Source organism: Syngnathoides biaculeatus, chromosome 12, assembly GCF_019802595.1.
Source record: "Syngnathoides biaculeatus isolate LvHL_M chromosome 12, ASM1980259v1, whole genome shotgun sequence".
Taxonomy (NCBI): domain Eukaryota; kingdom Metazoa; phylum Chordata; class Actinopteri; order Syngnathiformes; family Syngnathidae; genus Syngnathoides; species Syngnathoides biaculeatus.
Genome location: NC_084651.1, coordinates 9,001,804 through 9,022,305, shown reverse-complemented (window position 1 = coordinate 9,022,305; position 20,502 = coordinate 9,001,804). Strand labels below are relative to the sequence as shown.

The 20,502-nt window shown below is 41.4% G+C and overlaps 1 protein-coding gene across 3 annotated transcripts in view; it reads right to left on the bottom strand.

Annotated features, from left to right (window-relative positions):
• Window positions 1–20,502, bottom strand: part of phactr2 (phosphatase and actin regulator 2) — a 36,329-nt gene that overhangs the window by 1,981 nt on the left and 13,846 nt on the right. For 2 of the 3 annotated variants that reach the window (XR_009797314.1, XM_061836191.1), the window contains exons 2-12: window positions 19,296–19,706; window positions 8,836–9,021; window positions 8,689–8,763; window positions 8,425–8,565; window positions 7,067–7,315; window positions 3,468–3,972; window positions 2,444–2,628; window positions 2,217–2,373; window positions 2,005–2,060; window positions 1,744–1,805; window positions 396–533 (exon numbers count right to left, since the gene is read on the bottom strand). Coding sequence is in view for 2 of the 3 variants with exons in the window: in XM_061836191.1 (XP_061692175.1) it covers window positions 396–533; window positions 1,744–1,805; window positions 2,005–2,060; window positions 2,217–2,373; window positions 2,444–2,628; window positions 3,468–3,972; window positions 7,067–7,315; window positions 8,425–8,565; window positions 8,689–8,763; window positions 8,836–9,021; window positions 19,296–19,338 (1,797 nt within the window). In the remaining variant the exon portion in view is untranslated. The remainder of the gene's footprint in view (window positions 1–395; window positions 534–1,743; window positions 1,806–2,004; window positions 2,061–2,216; window positions 2,374–2,443; window positions 2,629–3,467; window positions 3,973–7,066; window positions 7,316–8,424; window positions 8,566–8,688; window positions 8,764–8,835; window positions 9,022–19,295; window positions 19,707–20,502) is intronic. The other variant, XM_061836192.1, reaches the window with a different exon arrangement.

Below are 20,502 nucleotides of genomic sequence, written 5' to 3'. Positions count from 1 at the left end.
GCTCCAGAACTCCCAGCAACCCTTGTGAGGATAAGCGGCTAAGAAGATGGATGAATTTAAATAGACATTGCTTCATCTTCTGATTGGATCGGTGATCGGTTATCGTTTTTTTTAAATTCGATGTTTGGCCCCAGATAACCTGGTTGTGTAAAGTCTACAACAAATGTTCCAAAAAAATGAACGGTCATCTAGTGGAGCACTAAGGAGGAGCTTCGATAAAAGAAGTCAGATTACTGAATAAAATTAACAACTTTGGTTTTACGTTTGGTTTGTTATGTAGTGAAAAGTCCATACAAGGTATAAGCAACAGTGTCATGTCGTGGGGAAAATAGATGGTTATAATTGCATATTAGACGGGAAAAATAAACAAAAGGAGCATTGTGGGCCCGCCTCACCTTGTCAGCAGGTGTGAGTCGCGTCCACGGCTTATCCGCTCGCCGGTCGTAGTCCTTGGCGTCGGTGACCTCGACGTACTCGTTAAAACGCAGGATTCTTCGAGCGATGAGCTCCGCCACCGTTGGCCTTACGCTGAGCTGCACAAAAGGACAGTTTTAGTCCTCTTATGTACGATGGGCTGTGCTGCCTTTGGGCCAGGGGTGGGCAAAATAAGGCTCACACACCAGATACAGAGCAATCTTTTCATGTGGCCTGTCGGGCATTACCAAGTGTCCTGCAATTTGTTGCATTCATTTCTCTGTTTGCTGAAATTGATCAATTAAAATATAAATAACCAAAAAACATCTTGCAATTAAATGTTTTATTAATTAATTCATTGTAAATAAAATGCAAGAATAGTAACATTTAGATGAATAATTTCAAACTTTAACTACAGTTCTAGAAATATATGCAAAATACAAGATGAGTGAGGTTAATTAAAAAAATCTTTGGTTAATATTTGTTTTTATTTTAAAATGAAAAAAGATGGGCATGCATTTTATGACAAACATTTTTATTTCACACAAAACAGTCAAAGAAGCAATTACATATTAAATATTTTATTGAATCATTGGCTGCTTATTTTAAATTTAAAATGAAATAAAAAAATAGTTAAAACATTTTATTGAATCATTGGATAATAAATTATTATTGTAAACTTTTTTTTAACTGAAATGCTTTCATTTAGTTATAATGCAAAAGCATTAGTGGAATAAACAATTTTACATTTCATGAGACAGTTGTTAGCATACAGTTATATTCATAAGAAATGAAAAAAATATTATTGAATTACTGTATTGAACTTTTTTAATTAAGTTTTTTTCATTTATTATTATTATTTTTTTTTTTTACACATGACCTCGCCCACGGGTGTCAAACTCATTTTTCTTGTGGGCCACATTGTTGTTCCAGTTACCCTCTTGGGGCCGTTATGACTGTGGAACAAAAATATTTAATCATCTCATCATATTTACGTCATCAATTTCTGAACTAGTTTTGGATTCAGAAATCAAGGGTAATGTGTTTTTCAATTATTCACGTTTGGTAACAAAAAAAATGCTTGGAATATCTCAGCTTGATCATTTATGATATAAGACAATTACAAATTTTGGTACAGATTTTTACAAGAATCATGGAAATTGACACACTAGATTTGGCTTTGCGGCCCACATAAAATCATGTGGCGGGCCAGATCTGGCCCCCAGGCCTTGAGTTCGACACCTGTGACCTACCCCATTCACCTGTTTTAAAAAAATCAAAAATCACCCTTGAGCACGGAGTTTGCTACCCCCTGCTTCATTCCATTACCTTCCTGGAGAGTTTCCGTTTAATCTCCTGCTTGGCTTCGTGCTCCTCCGCTTCATTTTTCTCTGCAAGCAGAAAAAAAAATATTTCACACCTACTTAGCTTTGTGCTTCTATTTATAACTCGCGCAATGATGATCGTGGGTCTTATTAAAAGCATTCCAGTTGATATGAAGCCTTTCGGTGACGTCAAAGTCAGCTGCATCCAGCCTTCATGTGAAGACTCCTGCCTCCCAGGCATGCACAGCAATGTTTGATGACTTACGTCTGAGGATATTCCGCTGCTCCAACTCCTCTGTGGTTGGTCTTTGGCTCAACCGCCTAAAAAGAGAAACTGTTTTCACTTTGTGTGGGTGCGAACAGATTTACGAGTGTAATAATACGTCTAAATGATAGGACATATTTATCTTTTTGATGTACTGCTAAAGGCGTCCTCAATCGCAGGCTGAGCCTGTGATGAAATACATGCAAGCCTACCTGACAAGCTTGGACCCGATCTGCTGGCGGAGCTCTTGTCTTTCAGTCTCGGAGCTCCGTGGCAGGATGTTTTTCTCCTCCAGCTCCCTCTTGCTGGGCCGGTTGCCCAGTTTGATGTTCAGGGTGTCCCGCCGCCGGATTTTGCTGGCCAGAGAACCTGGAAAGTCAACGTGTTCAGTCAAAATGCATCAATAGACATTCATTGATGGCTGAAGTTAGTTCCGTACTGTTGAGGTACTCGTCCTCCTCCTCCTCTTCATCCTCCTCATTGTCATCGCGGTACAGGATGGGTCCGTCTGAGTCCGAGTCGCTGGCTTGGCTCTCCGTCGGCCGGTCGGGAATGACTGTCACCTCTGCCTGTTGGATGTTCACGCTGTGGCCCTGCGGCTTCGCGGTGTCCGCATCAGCCCCGCTACAATAAAATGCAAGCACATACTTGAATGAATGAATGAATTGCATTTTTTCATTTTTAACTCATGTCAATATTTTTATTATAGTTAATTTTCCTTGAGGGTTAAATCTAGGATAGTAGTTCTAAAAATATCCATCTCCTTGAAATGTTATCAGATGGGGTCGTTCTTTGGTGTGTTAATCGTTGCTGTTGTTTAGTTTTTACCAGAAAAGTTGAAGAAAAAGTTTTTCCAGTAAAAATGACTTACTCATTTTTTTGGGGCATTATGGATGATTAAATTACCTTTCTTGAAGGAGTTAAGAACCGAAATTGTTTCTGTTCACTTGAGAGGGACGATAATTGCCATTTTTAAAAAAATTATATTTTAAATGTCTTGTCAGAATCTAAAGGTTCTTCAATCCTGTTCTGATTTTTATATTGAGAGGTCATGTCATGTCATTATCCAAGCCGCTTATCCTCACGAGGGTTGCGGGAAAGCTGGAGGGTATCCCAGCGAGCTTCAAGCGAAAGGCGGACTACACCCTGAACTGGTCGCCAGTTGGTCGCAGGGCAGATATCCACACCATCACTGAGCGGGAATCGATCGCACGCTGCCCGCACCAAAGGCACACGTGTACCACTACACTTTCTATATTGAGAGGTGTTGTGGCATGACGTGCATTGTAGACCTCATAGACTAGCTGAGTAACCCTGTTTGACCTCTCCTGTTTCAAGACGATTAAATAACAATAAATCATACACAATTTAAATGGTCAAGTATTGGCAGGGGTCAGAATCCTGAGTGCTCTCGACTTGTTTAATTCATTCAGCTCATAAAACTACTCCAGCGATGAGTTCACCTTGAGTGCGTCTCCTCAGCAGCCTCGCCTTTTTCCTCCTGCGCCTCTCCTCCATCCCCTTTCGCGCTCTCATCTTTCTCTCGGTGGGCGTTGTCCTCCTCTGCGAAAGAAGTGTCCTCTGTGGCAGTATTGACGTGTGGGAAGTGGGCGACAGGCTCGGCGGACGCATCTCTGGGGGTTTCTTGGCCCGCGTAAGAATTGCCGCAAGGAGCTTTTTCCTCCTGTCCGGCTTGAAAAACAACAGGAGTCTCCTCAACTTCGGGGAGAGAAACTTGAGAAGGGCTCCCATGCGGGACAGAGGAGATGACTTCTTCTGGCTGATTGGGAATCTCCGCAGAAGCTTTCTTAGAATCAGCTTTTGCTTTACGGCTGGTCCGAACGTTGTCACCTTTACTGTGCAACTCAGTATCTTTGGGGGCGCGAGAGCGAGGAGGGACAGTGGAGTAGGAGGTGGTGGTGGTTTTTGTTGCATTTCCTTGCGTCTTCTTTGGATGAGAGGACTTGGCTGAAACAAAAAAAAAGACTTATCCTCCATATGTCTTTGCGCTTACAACTGCTCCAGGCTGTGAAAAAATACTCCGTTTAACATCGTGAAACATAAAAAACTGAAGCCCAGCTTTTCATCGTTGTTTGTATCGTCACAAATAAAATTGCCAATGTACAGTTTTTCTTTTTTTTTTCCCATCCAAACACATTCACCGATACCAAATCACACTGTTGCATTCAAAATCTAAGAGCTGTCCATTATGTAATTATTTATTTATTGAACCTCATCCTTTTAAGGTATTTGCAATGCTAACCTGGCTGCAGACAGCAGAGCAAAACCGGGCAAAATATCTGTACACACTGTACAATGTGTTATAGTAACAGGCTAAATATTGCATGATATATATCCATCCATCTCCTACCACTTACAGAGAAGAAAATAAGTATTTGAACACCCTGCTATATTGCAAGTTCTCCCACTTAGAAATCATGGAGGGGTCTGAAATTTTCATCGTAGGTGCATGTCCACTGTGAGAGATAATCTAAAAAGAAAAATCCAGAAATCACAATGTATGATTTTTTTTTATCAATTTGTGTGATACAGCTACAAATAAGTATTTGAACACCTGTCTACCAGCTAGAATTCTGACCCTCAAAGACTTGTTAGTCCGCCTTTAAAAGTACATCTCCACTCCATGTATTATCCTGAATCAGATGCACTTGTGTGAGGTCATTAGCTGCATAAAGACACCTGTAAGGCTCAAACTTGTAACATGGCCAAGCCCAAAGAGCTGTCAAAGACACCAGAGACAAAATTGTGTAACTCCACAGTGTGTGCAAACCTGGTGAACAACTACAGGAAACGTTTGACCTCTGTAATTGCAAACAAAGGCTACTGTACCAAATATTAACGTTGGTTTTCTCAGGTGTTCAAATACATATTTGCAGCTGTATCACACAAATAAATTGTTAAAAAAAACATCATACATTGTGGTTTCTGCATTTTTCTTTTTCAATTATCTCTCTCCAAGTGGACATGCACCAACAATGAAAATTTCAGACCCCTCCATGATTTCTAAGTGGGAGAATTTGCAATAATAATGCAGGGTGTTCAAATACTTATTTTCTTCACTGAGGTCGGGTTGGGGAGCCAGTAGCTCTATTCTGAGCCCCTCCTGAATGACCGAGTTTCTAACCCTATCGCTAAAGGAGAGCCCGGACACCCTGCTGAGGAAACTCCAGAAGCTTGTATCCAAGATCTTGTTCTTTCAGTCATGACCCACAGCTCATGACCGTAGGTGAGGGTAGGAACATAAATCGACTGGTAAACTGAGAGCTTCACTTTTCGACTTAGCTCCTTTTTTACCACAACAGACTGATAAAGTTCGCGTCAGTGCAGATCTCGCATTTCATTCTTCCCTCACTCGTGAACAAGACCCCAAGATACTTGAACTCCTCCACTTGGGGCAGGATGTCATCCCTGACCTGGAGAGGGCACGCCACCACTTTCCGACTGATGACCATTGTGACAAATTTAGAGGTGTTAATTCTCTCTCAGCCGTTTCACACTCGGCTGCAAAGCGCTCCAGTTTTCTAAAGCTGGAGTAATTACATGAAGAGAAAAATGTAATCGCCTGAATGCCAAAAACAATTTTTAAAGAAATAAATAAGCCTCCAGTTGACTAAATATGTGTTTAAAATTGTTTTCAAATTTGTAGTTGAACTGTATCAGGCTTCAGAATCATGTCCCTATTTTATTTCCCATCTGATAAATCATATCTTTAGTCATCTGCAAGTTTTTGCCCTATTTAGGTGTCATCTCAATAAACTTATTGAAACATACCTGTATATAATAACACGGTCTGAATCCAGGTTGGCATTGCAAATGAGAATCAGTTCTCAATTGCCTCATGTAGATACAGGGTAAGGTTTTAAACGTATGCAAAATATTTTGAATTTAGATTAAGATGTTAAATATATTTATTTAAATACTTGAATGCTTGAAATGGCAGTATTTTTAAGTCCAGTAGATGCCAGTATTGTTAAACATCAGTCTCATTTGCATAACCTAGCCTCATTTACATAACCTACCCTGAGCTAAACTCTGGCTCCCAGGAACTCAAATGTCCTAAGCTGGTTGGTGGAAAGGCACCTCTGGTTCTTAATCTTAATGAGTATATTAAATCAAATTGTAATTACCGGTAGTATGTCCATCCTATTTCTTTCAATAGAGACAACCTTTCCAGAGGTGAAAAAACGGGCAGTCTATCTGGAGCAAGATGTTTATTCTCTTGAAATGGACGTCACACCATGTGATTAAGTCAGGTACAACCCCCATTAGGACACACTGGGCACGATGCTAGCCAATGACAAGTGGGTACATACAAACAACCATTCACACACACATTCGCACCTTTGAGCAATTTAGAATCTTGACCTAACCAAACATACATGTTTTTTGGGGGATGTTGGAGGAATCCAGAGTACGTGGAGAAAACCTATGCAAGCAGAGGGAGAACATAAAAAGCCCCCACGAGGCCGGAGGCAGATTCAAACACAAAACCTCAGAACAGAGACAGATATGCCTACCACAAGTCCACCTCACTGCCTCTGTGTTATTATGAATTTTATTTGCTACAGAAAAATTGACCTTGGGCGCCAAAATGACGAAAAGAAGTTGAGAAATACCACCAAATATTGAGATACTTGATAAAAACTAAAATGTAGAGGCATACAGGAAGAAGAAAGAAGAAAGGAAAAGGGAACAGATCAGTAGAATGAACCTCTTGATTGTATATGTCGTTAAATTCACAAATGCTTCCTTTCTGATGTCACCAAAGAAGGGTAGCAAGGATGGCAAGTCGAATTTTTCATCAGAGGTCAATTATAGCACATCTCCATAATATTTATTAAAACAATTTTTTAAATAGAAAAACACGAAAAATAACTCCTACTCGCACTATAAACTGCATTGTAAACATAAAACCTCAAAAGTAAAAAAAAAAAGAGAAAATTGGGAAAACCTACCACTATTGTAAAAGTACATTTAATCCATAGAGGATTTTGTACACTTCCATGCACGCATGCAACAATATCAAATCAGCTCCACTTACCAATCACACGAGTACTGTTGTTAGAACTCCGTGGGTTAGTTTTAGCTTGCGCCACAGCGCCCAACTTCCCCGGGGCTTTGGCAGTCTTTTTAGCACCCAAGGAAGCGTCCCTGCTGTGCCTGCCCACGCTAGTAGCGCCGCCTGCAGGTTTGGATGAAGCAGGCAGAGTGCCGCTCTGCTGTTTTCTAACTTGGGCCTCCCGCGGGTGCGCCTGACCCGCACGAGGGACAGGTTTATTGTCAGTTTTCTCTGAGCAGTTCAGAGGGAGCAGAGAGGATGTTAAATGTTAAAAGGAAATTGAATGCATCCTAAGAGATATGGATGCGAGTCACATGGAGGTGACGGGTGCGTAAAATGACTATGACAACAGAACCTCCTGGTTCGTGACTGTCATTAAATTTACAAGTTTTGTGATGCCACCAAAGAAGGGGAGCAAGGATAGCAAAGAAAAAGAGAAGTAACCATTGAATCAAAAAAGGTACTTATCGCAATCCATCTCAACGACAAAACTGGTACACGTAGTATTGTCGCTCTACATGTTCGCCAATATACGTTCAATTAAGATGCAATATCTGTATGTGCTTTTATGACTACCAACATACAGTACCTGGATTTCTGTACAAATTTGTCATAAAATGAGTCTGATCATCAAAATCACAAAACAGAAAAACATTCTGCTCCACGAAGTATAGAGGGATTACTGTATCTCTATAACCTTTGATGGTAATTAGTCCACAATAAGACAGGTTGTCTAGAAAGTTCAGCACATTTGCTACTCTCCCTAGCAGCAACAGTCCTTAAAAGTGGACCGAGAGAACACAGCGCACAACGCTCAATGGGGCAAAGTAGAATCTGAGAGTGGCTGTTAAAGACCTACATAAATTTCTGGCAAAAATCACTGATAAAATCTACGATATGTACTGCATTAATATACATGTCAAGAATGGGTGCAAATGGAGGACACCACAATGGAAGCCACAGGTGTCCATAAAAAACAGAACAAAAAAAAAAATCATTGCTACATCTCTGCAGTTTTCTAAAGAACACATTGATTCCACAGCACTACTGGTTAACTACTGTGTGAACAGGAAAAAATGCATTTAAATGCAATATGACGAAATGAAGTTATATGGTTGGTGAGTGAATTCATTAAACTCCTAAGCGAAGGTAGTGCTTTAATTGTTTGTGGTATTACCTTACTTGCTTACTAACTACTCAGATCACATTTATGAGCAATTTATGCAAAAATCCAGGTAATTCTAAAGGGTTCACAGACTGTATGAGAACATTACATGGAAATGGTAGCAGTGTCAATGCTAAAATACACTCAACATTCAATGGTAGATGAAATGTGTCACCTCTTTTGTCCACAGTGGTCACAGTTCTTGGAGCGGGCTCGGCAACTTGGGTCACTTTGGTTTCAATCTCAACTTTGACCTGCTCCGGTGACACGCTGGAGGTGGCGTGACCATTCTGGATCTCCCTGCTGATGGGTTCATCTGATGAAGACAAAGAAAGATCAGTCCCATTTTATTTTGAAGACCTTCGCCAAACTTGAACAATCCTAAACAAACACATCTGGCTCTAGTCCTCCTGGTAGCAGTAATCAAAAATAGACAAACCTTGTTCTGGGACGAGCACACCCTTCTTGATGAGTTCTTCTCTGGTTTGTCTCGTTGAGATTTTTCTCTCCAAAACTGTACAAAAAAAATGACTTGATGGTCAAAGCCTGTTGGTCTGCTTGAAGATGGAAAGAGACAAAAGATCACCTTTGGAGAGATCCTGGAACCTGTCACTGCTCTTCTTCTTCCTCCACTTCCAGGGTTTGAAGAGTCTGCCTAGAGTGGACAGCTTGCCTCGCTGCTGCCGTGATTCAGGTGCATTGTGGGCGTCGCCGCCACTGTCCAATACCACGTCGCAGTTGGGCAGTGATGACGATTTCTCCAAACCATCAACTGGAGGGAACGTTAGGAGACAGTTAATAGATAACTTTGACTCATATGATGGGTATGAAAACACAATTCTAGGAGAATAATGACCTAATTCTTGTTATTTTGCAACTTTTTCATTAATAGCAATTTACTTTTCAGAGTAATACCATAATTTCCGGCCTATAGGTCGCGACTTTTTTGACACGCTTTCAACCCTGCAGTTTATGCGGTGATGCGGCTAATTTGTGCATTTTTTTCTAATGGGCGCAAGGGGGCACTCAAGTGGAAAAGGTAAGAGTGAGACCGGTGGAATATATGTCCCGAGGAAGTGACTTTTACCGGTCCGGACCTGTTAGCGCTGCGCTAGCGTGTTACTGCCGCGTCTCAGTGATTTTTACCGGAATGTTTTTTTTTTTTTTTTTTTTAAACGGCCGTGTTAGCACAGCGCTACCGTTAGTGTGGCGGCACTGGCGTTAGCGTGGCGGCGCCAGCATTAGCATGGCAGCATTAACGTTAGCGCAGCAGTGCTAGCATTAAACTCTCTGTGTACCATCTTTGTAAATATCTTATATTTCAATGTGGGTTTTAAGGTGGGCACTTGCAGCTTTTACACAGCTGCGGTGTATGGAAGTACCAAATGTTATTTCCTTTACAAATGTACTCGGTGGGGCTTATAACCAGGTGCGCTCTGTAGGCCGGGAATTACGATACCATTTTATTCTCATATTGTCAAAAGTTTTCATTTTTTTCTTATAACAAAATGTTTTAAAAGCTAATTAAAACTTTATTCTTATATTACTACAACCATTTTCCTCATAATATTCTGACTTAATTCATAAACACTCCTAATTTAATAAATATACAGGACAGCGAACCATTAGTCATCTGACTTTTTCCTTGTGATATTAAAGACATTTTTAGGACTAAAATTATGACTACGCTAATAAATTCAGTTTGGACTATTTTTTTTAATTCTTTTCAGCATGTCGTCTGTTTGTGATGATTGCACTTAATCGATTGAAATTCAATTCACCCATTCGTCAGTGATTAGATTTGGTCCCATATTTGGCCCTTTTCCCCATCTTAAAATATTGGATGATTGTATGCTTCCAATTTGTGGAAAGTTTCGGCATGTTCATAATAGTGATGCACTGAAATGAAAATTCTTGGGCGAAACTGAAAATAAGGAAACAAAAACCACTGAATTAAATTACTTATTAATTATTAAATTACTGCGAACTGTAAGTAAAATTAAATTCATTCTTATAACTAAAGAGCTAGCTACAGAAATTTACTTCCAGTTTATGAATTTCCATGTTTTTAATTACCGTGGGACAGTTGGTGGAGTATATTTTGTGATAGGATAAAAAGAATTTCGCATACTGTTAGCCACTTTGGAAGCTAGTCAGGCAGAGCATGTAGGGAGCTAGGCGGCCATGTTTTTGGCTTATATCATGACCTGACGACATCTTTCAGCCATGTTTCGGCGACAAATGAATTTCATCTGAAAACCAAAAATGCACTTTTGGTAGCCGATAACTCTGTGCAGGACTACTTCATAAAGGGCTGAATGAGTTTGGCATGGTAGTGCCCGATTAAAACACCAATGAACTACGACGGGAAGTGAACCACCTTTCCACATCTTGAAAGAAGTTATAACTGTTTCAAAGGAAAGGGGGGAAGAAAAAAAAGGACCAACTCCCCTATTTTCACTTCCTCTAGGTGGAAGACAAGCATGTCCATACTCATTGCTGTCCATTTTTGTAATGTCACAAAGTTCATGTCTCACCAGGGGGAGAAAATGTGCAGATTTCACTTCCCCAAAGTGACTTGGACGCCCGGCTCTTGAATAATGAGGGGGTGAAAAGGACAGAATAGAATGTGCACATACATGGCTTACATGGAAAATCAAAGGAAATTTATGAAGACATGAAAAGTACACCACAAAGCTTGGGACACTATCCAGACACTGATTTGGGGCATTTATTCACTTTGACACAAAGCAAAGGTAAACTGTTGTGCTCAAGGAACTTATTTGAGTTTTGAAAATAATATATCATCAATTTACTGAGCCACTTCTCCTTACAAGGATTGCGGAAGTCCTGGAGCCTATTTCCCAGGGCAGGAGGCTTTCAGGAACACGCTGAACTAGTTGCCAGCCAATCGCAGGGCAGATAGAAACATTTGCACACATATTCACACCTATGGGCAATTCAGAATCTTCAGTTAACCTACCATCCATGTTTTTGGGATGTAGGAGGAAACTGGAGTGCCTGGAGAAAACCCACTGAGGCACGGGAAGAACATGTAAACTCCACGTAGGCGAGGCCGCGATTTGAACCCCAGGCCTCAGAACTGTCATGCAGACGCTCTAACTGATCCGCCTTCTTTATTATAATTATTCTAATTAATTTGACTATGAGTTACAAATTATGTAATCCACACAAAATGGTTCCTTGTAATAAAATAATTCACTTGTTTTTTTGTTGATGAATAGTTTAATTCTAATTAAGTTATTTAATCAAGTAAAACATTGGGCATGCTTAAATCTGTATTTTTCAATTTAGTAATATTTTAAAAATCGTATTTAAATAAATCAAGTAAACTAAAAAATATTAAATTACATAAACTAATGGAAAGTAAATTAATACAGCCATCCATCCATTTTCTTTGCCGCTTATCCTCACAAGGGTCGCGGGGAGGGCCGGAGCCTATCCCAGCTGTCAACGAGCAGGAGGCGGGGTACACCCTGAACTGGTTGCCAGCCAATCTCAGGGTACATAGAGACAAACAGTCACACTCACAATCACACCTTGGGGCAATTTTGAGTGTCCAATTAATGTTGCATGTTTTTGGGATGTGGGAGGAAACCGCAGTGCCCGGAGAGAACCCACGCAGTCACTGGGAGAACATGCACACAGGCGGGGCCGGGATCGAACCCGGGTCCTGAGAACTGTGAAGCCAAGGCTTGACCAGCTGATCCACGTGCTGCCTAAATTAATACATTTTATTTAAAAAAATTATAAAGAAAATAACTTTTAACACTCATGGGCCATACTTTGCTCTTACCTACCCCATGATAGAGCATCATGACAAAGGAAGACTAAAAAAAAAAAACAGCAACGAGCAGTCAAAGGTGATGACAGCAAAGCAAAAAAAGGAAACAAAGCTGCTTCCGACCATTCCGGAATGCCTTGACGATTAATTGTCTGTCTAATCGGCCTCATCTTCACCTAGCTCGAGAGGGCCAGCTCACAACTGCTGACTCGACAGTTTCATTTCACAGTAGATTTCACAACGGGGGCGTTCTACTTTGAAGCAGATGACTCGCAACGTCACGCCAGATGAGCGAGTCAGGATGTGGATGTGCGCGTGTGTGTGTGGTGAGTGTTCACAGATGCAACATGAACCACAGCAGATGCTTCTGAGTGGAGTTAGCGCATGCCGGGTTACTCAGCAAACTGAATTGTGCTAGTCAGTGTTAATTCTATAAATGAAATGTGCTGATGGATCGCTAAATTAAAGGCAAATCCCCACGTAGTGTATACAGCAGATAGCGAACGGGCTTCAAAATAAATGAACATGGAAAAATCATTCCACTCCAGTCCTGTGGGTGGCAGTAATACTCATTACAAAGTGACGGATTAATGACCACAAACAGTCAGGATTATCTGCCAAATGTGGTGGATCACTCTCACACTTGGAATCATCGCTTATTCATTTTCAGATGAATGAATTAGCTATTTGGTAGATCTCCAAATGCCCGAAAAACAAAATTTTGTGAAAGCCTAGTGAAAATTAAAAGAATTTAAGTACTCTGACTCCTGAACGCAATAATGCAACACTTTCTAAGTAACATTACCTGGAAAATAAATCAGCCTCTGACACCAGATTCACAAATTGACACAAAGTTCAGGGAACAGGTACGTCATTACACTCCCATGAAAAGACCCAGGGGACCAATCTCCTTAACTGAACAGGACATCGGTCATTTTGCTTTGAAGCTGTTATTCCAGTGCTCATACGGTGAAGAAAATAAGTATTTGAACACCCTGCTATATTGCAGGTTCTCCCAATTAGAAATCATGGAGGGGTCTGAAATGTTCATCGTAGGTGCATGTCCACTGTGGGAGAGATAATCCAAGAAAAATCCAGAAATCACAATGTATGATTTTTTTCAAGATTTATTTGTGTGATACAGCTGCAAATAAGCATTTGAACACCTGTCTATCAGCTAGAATTCTGACCCTCAAAGACCTGTTAGTCCGCCTTTAAAGGTCCACCTCCACTCCATGTATTATCCTGAATCAGATGCACCTGTGGGAGGTCGTTAGCTGCATAAAGACACCTGTCCACCCCATACAATCAGTAAGACTCAAACTTGTAACATGGCCAAGACCAAAGACCTGTCCAAAGACACCACAGACAAAAGTCTACAACCACACACGGCTGCAAAGGGCGACGGAGAAATTGCCAAGAAGCTTGGTGAAAAAAGGTCCACTGTTGGAGCAATCATTAGAAAATGAAAGAAGCTAAACATGAGGGTCAATCTCAATCGGAGTGGAGCCTCATGCAAGATATCACCTTGTGGGGTCTCAATGATCCTTAGAAAGGTGAGGAATCAACCCAGGACTACACAACAGGACTTTGTCAATGACCTGAAAAGAGCTGGGACCACGGTTTCCAAGGTGACTGTTGGTATTACACTAAGACATTACGGTTTGAAATCATGCATGGCACAGAAGTTTCCCTTGCTTAAACCCGCACGCGTCAAGCCCGTCTTAAGTTTGCCAATGACCATTTGGATGATACAGAAGAGTCATGGGAGAAAGTTTTGTGGTCAGATGAGACCAAAATTGAACTTTTTTGGTCATAATTCCACTAACCGTGTTTGGAGGAAGGCGAATGATGAGTTCCATCGCAAGAACACCATCCCTACTGTGAAGCATTCGGGTGGTAGCATCATGCTTTGGGGGCGTTTTTATGCACATGGGACAGGATGACTGCACTGTATTAAGGAGAGGATGAGCGCACCCATGTATTGTGAGATTTTGGGGACCAACCTCTTTCCCTCAGTCAGAGCATTGAAGATGGGTCTTGGCTGGGTCTTTCAACATGACAATGACACTCAGCCAGGAAAACCAAGGAGTGGCTCCGTAAGAAGCTTATCAAGGTTCTGGCGTGGCCTACCCAGTCTCGGGACCTAAACCCAATACAAAAACCTTTGGAGGGAGCTGAAACTCCGTGTTTCTCAGCGACAGCCTAGATACCTGTCTGATCTAGAGAAGATCTGTCCGGAGGAGTGGACCAAAATCCCTCCTGCAGTGTGTGCAAACCTGGTGAACAACTACAGGAAATGTTTGACCTCTGTAATTGCAAACAAAGGCTACTGTACCAAATATTAACATTGTTTTTCTCAAGTGTTCAAATACTTATTTGCAGCTGAATCACATAAATAAATCATTTTAAAAAAAATCATACATTGTGATTTCTGGATTTTTATTTTTAAATTATCTCTCACAGTGGACAAGCACCTACGATGAAAATTTCAGACCCCTCCATAATTTTATAAGCGTGAGACCTTGCAATATAGCAGGGTGTTCAAATACTTATTTTCTTCACTGTAATTGAAAGAAAGGACACCTGAAAATAGGCAAAATTACCCAAAAATGGTCACCCAAACTAAAAACGGTGACTCTTTTTGGGCATGAGCTCTAGAGACTTTTCTGAGTCTATTTGATGATGATAAACATGATAACCGTGTCTACCAAAACTCCTCTTATGAACTGAAACCATTATTGTGGTCTACAGAAAAATAGAAACTTAGGACCGAAACTTTGGTGTTTTAGGGTGAGACATGAAATTTTGCTCACACACTGACTAAATGCAGTGATGAAGACTGTTTTCCAATACAGCGTCACTGATCTTTTTTAGTATCCACAGTAGAGCAGAATCTTGATTTAATGTTTGCCAGATGTACGATGCACTCGTAACAGAGAAAAAAATCCAAAAATAGTGCCAAGTTGTCACTCAAACCACTGCTTGCGTTTCAGTTCCAGAATCAGCTGCAGTTGTTTACTAACCCGACATCAAAATCAATAGAGATTGGGACAGATATTATCAGGTTGTGCCACTGTTATCACAGATATTCAGTATGAAGACTCGATCCAGCTAATAAATGTGCATACATGGCAGCCTTGTTGAATGTGATAGCATCCCATCAAGGGCAATGCAAGGAAATTAGCTCAGCATCACCCAATCATTTAAAAAAAAAAAAGGAAGTGTGCAAACCTCACCTCATGAAAGTGACCCTCGACTCCAGCCCGCAGCATTGTTCTACCAGCTGCACGCCATTATCTGCCCCCCCCCCCACCCTCCACCCCCAATGGGTGTTTTTAGTTCACGGTAAAAGGGCTTCAATTTAACGGGCAATCAGCTGTAATGGACCACAAACAGAATGACATTTCCCTTTTTGGTGAGTTTGTAACTATCGGAAAGCCTTGGATATTTATTCAAACCAAGGCAATTTAAAGGTATTTAAGCGGTGATGTATGTACTACGTCCTCTTTAGTCCCCATAACAGGAACGTGCTGAGGAGGAGGTGGTGCATGTAGAGGGGGAAAGGGAGAGGCTTCCTTCCTCCACGGCGTGTCACCGGGGATATGGGGTGGACAAGGACCACGCGTCACTAACAGGAAGAAGGATGGAGGCTGGGAAAGCGTGGAAAACGCCGTCATGCAAATCAAAAGTGGGTCAAAAGGAGCGACATCAATGCTTCCAATCCTTCCTCTCACAGTAAAATAGTCTTAAACTCGAATTCTCCGAGGTCCTCAAGGTTGTGGATCATGCCCGCGCTAGCGTCTGCGTGCCAAAACGTTGCGGCATGAAACCGTAACCGAACAAGACAGAATAACTTCCCTTTCCTCTCGGTTGCGTGAACCAGGCATTTTAATAATGTCGCAACGTGATTATGTAACCCATATTACAGTGCAAGTGCATTGTCAAACAAAAACAAAAAAAAAAAAAAGAGAAGTTTATTCAGCGTAAAGTCTCCTGAGATACCAAATATTACCATAAAAATGACACTGGTGTTTACTTTCTGATAAGCGTGCGGGCTATAAAGAACCTCGTGCAAACAATGCAGCGCTTTCTTCTCTCTTCGTGCATTTGTACTGGGAGGTGTAATTAGAGGCAGTCTCGAATGGAACAAATCACCTTTGGAATTCTTAATGGGGAAATGTGAAAGCTTGACAGTGAAGCTATAGTTTACCCCGCATGGCCTGTTGCAAGTCTGGTGATGTTCTTGAAAACAGGTATGATGAACTAAGTCGTCAGAACAATCAGGAGCCCAAAAAGAGTGAGTTAGTTGTTTGTTTGTTTTTTAATTCTTCTTTGTTTGGGTATGATTCAAGTGTAACTGCGTTATTTCTTCATTAAATAAATTTTTAAATACACAAAACGCTTTGCGCTGACATTCACACCGAAGGACACGTGAGCGTCACCAATGAACCAAACACGCATAGTTTTCAGATATGGGAGGAAGTCCGAGTACCTGCAGAAAACCCAATCAAGCATGTGGCGGACAAGCACGAGATTTGAACACGGACATCTTAGACAGTGAAGGAGACGTAATCACAAAACCGTTTTCTGTAATTATCTTTGTAAAGACAGACTTCTTTTTTATACATATCACTTCATCCTTTTCTGTACAGCGCACAGATAAACACTCCCACTCACATTCACACCTTCAAGCAATATTTCTCCAATCTTTTTTCATAGTGCATGTGCTTATCATCACTGTCAGGCAGGAAAATTACCGGTATGTCAACATTTGGTCAATTTCTCATTTTTTTCACAAATCTATACGGTTCCTCAATCTCCCGGTTGATCGGTGATTTATGTATATTATTGACTAATTGAAAGTATTTAAATGGCTTGCTCTCCTTCAAAGCAATTTCTAGTTGTCTTGATAACATGTCTGCAGCATTGCTTTGTTCAACATACAACAGAGACATTCCATAGCATATTTTAGGAAATCGGCTGACTTTCGTTAGCTTGACGACCACTGAGTTGGATATCGCCGTTGCATGCTTGTTGACGTTTCTACACCTACTAAGGGAAGCGGAGCCCAGAATGTAGAAAACTAGACTTCAAACCGATCTGATCGGCTTGATCGGTATTGGCAGATAATTAGCATTTATGTTGATCGGCTGATCGGCTATAATGTCATAATTCGCCGATCTGATCAATGACGCTTTTGATGGCCTCCACAAAACACATTTACTCTGCGTCGCTGTCATATAAAGTGTATTTTTCATTTAATTTTCCAAGCTGCTTATCCTTTCAAATCCAAACATTAGTTTGTTTTTAGTCTTGTCGCGTGTTTTCTGATGTCATTATGATCATGGGGTTCTGTCAAATTAAACTTGCTACCACGGCGATGATAACAACAAAGATCGCAAGTGCGTTGTTTTGGTCAAAACAACACCACCGGTGCTCAGGAGATGATGTAAGTTCAAGGACTGCTTGAGGTATATTCACGTACTTTGAATAGGCTACTGGTCTCAAGCAACCAGAAAAAACGTTATGTAGCCTTGCAAGCTAGTGCTAGCACATCACAGGTGAACATAAACATGCCAGCGTTCTGTTGAATTATGCCCTAAAGTTTGGGTTGTGATTTAATTACAATAAACTCATGCATTTACAATAAATTGGCACCCATTATGTCTGTCATCATGGAATATTGGTTTGACATGACACCCTGACTAGAGAATATTTTTTAACATACTCTCCATACAGTACACACCTATAGACAGTAAATCAACATCTAAATAGACGCATTGCTCCATCTTGCCTTTGGATCGGTGATTTTTTTTTTTAAGCCCGCTGATTTATAACTGTGCCGAGTCTGCAGAAAACAAGAGATAATTCAAGTCAATTAAATTATTTATGTGGCAAAATGGAGACACCACCAAAGATAAAAAGCCCCTGAACAAGTTTACAGAGCAATCACGTGCCATTTAATAGAAACTACAGTAACTCTTCTGATTTTTGACAAGAAGCGAGGTAAACCAGGGACTGGTCGCCACCTAATCACACATTAAAAAAAAGCGCATTCACACCCATGAACAATTTCAAGTCTTCATTGAAATACAATTTAGATGTTTTTGGTATGTGAGACTAAAGTGGAGTATCAGGAGAAATCCTACACAAGGACAGGGAGAACTTGTGAGGTCCACACAGGAAATCCACACCCAAGATTTGAACCCCCAAACATCTGAACTCCGTGACTTTCCGAGCCGCTTATCCTCACGAGGGTCAGGGGAGTGCTGGAGCCGATCCCAAACTGGTTGCCAGCCAATCGCAGGGCAGATGGAGAGAGACCACAGTCGCACTCACCATCACACATAGGGGCAATTAGAGTCCCCAATCAATGCATTTTTTGGGAATGTGGGAGGAACATCCAGGCACGGGGATAACATGCAAACTCCACATAGACGGGACAGAGATTTGAACTCCGGTTCTCAGAACTGTGAGGCCAATGTTCTACATCTGTTTCGCCGTGCCGCCCTCTCCATAATATGTCTCATTTAAAAAAAAAAAAAAAAAACTGAACAGAATAGAAGAGTTGTTCAGTGATTAACCCACTAAAATTGTGTAACACTTGTAGGCCTAATCCACACCCCATGCCAGTGCATCTGCACTGTTTAACAGCTGTCAGATCAGCTGCTCACAACAGTTTCACTGTTGTGACCTGAGCAAAAAATCCAACTGCAGGCTGGGTTACATTTCCTGGGAAGATGCCAGCACAACAAATGTTTGCTTTGAAAAGAGTCTGTCAAGTCAAACAGGTTCCCGTGTGCACACATGAATGTACTGCATCAGCTTCTTAACTGCGCCTCTCGGTCTGAGTTCTACGATAAGGAGCTAATGATAAGGTGCGGCGTTAAAAGTTAAAAGTGAAGTCACGCTTTACTAAACGCGTTCATTACAAGAGCGAGACGAGTTAAGCTTTTTTGTAAACAACTCGTCCAAGTCCACGGGCGTGGACACAAGCAGTGTCCGTTTTGTTTTTTTTTTTTTTTTTTTCTATACATACAATTGGTGAATTTAAACTTAATTTCGACGCGCTTTAGCTAGCGCGAAAGCTAATTTGAAAGTTGAAACTCGATGGAAATGTGACCAAAAATGTCTAAAACGACAAGGAGGCAAAAAGTGACTTCCTTCACATACTGGGGGTAAAATAAATAAAGAAAAATAGCGGAACGTGGGGGGGGGGGGGGGGGAAGACAACTCACCACTCGGTGTGTGAGACACGGCAGACACGGCAGTCTGGCCCATGTTCGATTTCACCGGCGGAGCTCCGGTGGAGGAAGTCGCCTTCCTCAATCCTCAACCCGCAGTCACCGCTCAATATCGCCGCATAAATCCCGTACGAGACCGCCGTGAGGGTTCATGTCGCCTGGAAAGGAAACTTTTTTTTTTTTTTTTTTTTTTTTGCCTGCTTGCTCGACTGACTGTACTGAGTTGCTCCTCGGTCGTAACTTCCCCTCCCGCCCCCGTTCTGCTCTCCTCCTCCTCCTCCTCCTCCTCTCGTGTGGTGGATGCTTGTCATTCCTCCAGCCCATGCAGATTAGAAGCGCTGCTGGGGCCCAAAGGTAAAGGCCGACACCTTAGGGCACGAGCGGTTTACATTGGACACGGCACAGCTGGAGAAAGAAAAAAAAAAAGCCCTGGGAAATTTTATTTGCCTTGCATATTTAATGGGAAGACTGATCATTTGGAGCATTTTATAAATGAGATTTTTGTTGTCTACAAATGCTGTTTATATAAGTCTTAAAAATGGGACAAAAATTATAAATGAGCAGAACCTTCACAATACAATTGTTTTTTTTTATAAATGAATGAATGAATTATCCATCCATCCATTTTCTGTGCCACTTATCCTCACAAGGAGTGCTGGAGCCTATCCCAGCTGTCAACAAACTGGAGGTGGGGTACACTCTGAAGTGGTTGCCAGCCAATCACAGGGCACATAGAGACAAACGACCACACTCACAATCACACCTAGGGGCAATTCAGAGTGTCCAGTTAATGTTGCATGTTTTTGGGATCTGGGAGGAAACGAGAGTGCTCGGAGAAAACCCACGCAGGCTCGGGGAGAACATGCAAACTCCACACATTGATCAGGATTGAACCCAGTACCTCAGAACTGTGAGGACAACGCTTTACCAGCTGCGCCACCGTGGCGCCATGAATGAAAGAATTGATTGATTTTTGATGCAGTCATTAATAAACAACTGATATTTTGAAGTTGGACTAGTGTGTACATCCTGTCATAATTACAGATGTAACCGCCATGCAGAGGGACCCGTTGACAACGCGATGGCCCCTGGCATTTATCTGGAGCCGCATAAAAGCCCCGTAGATAATCAACTTTCAGTGGCATCAATAGCCAGCGTACATGCTCGTTGGCAATATTTTCATTTGGGATTTGTGTTTTTG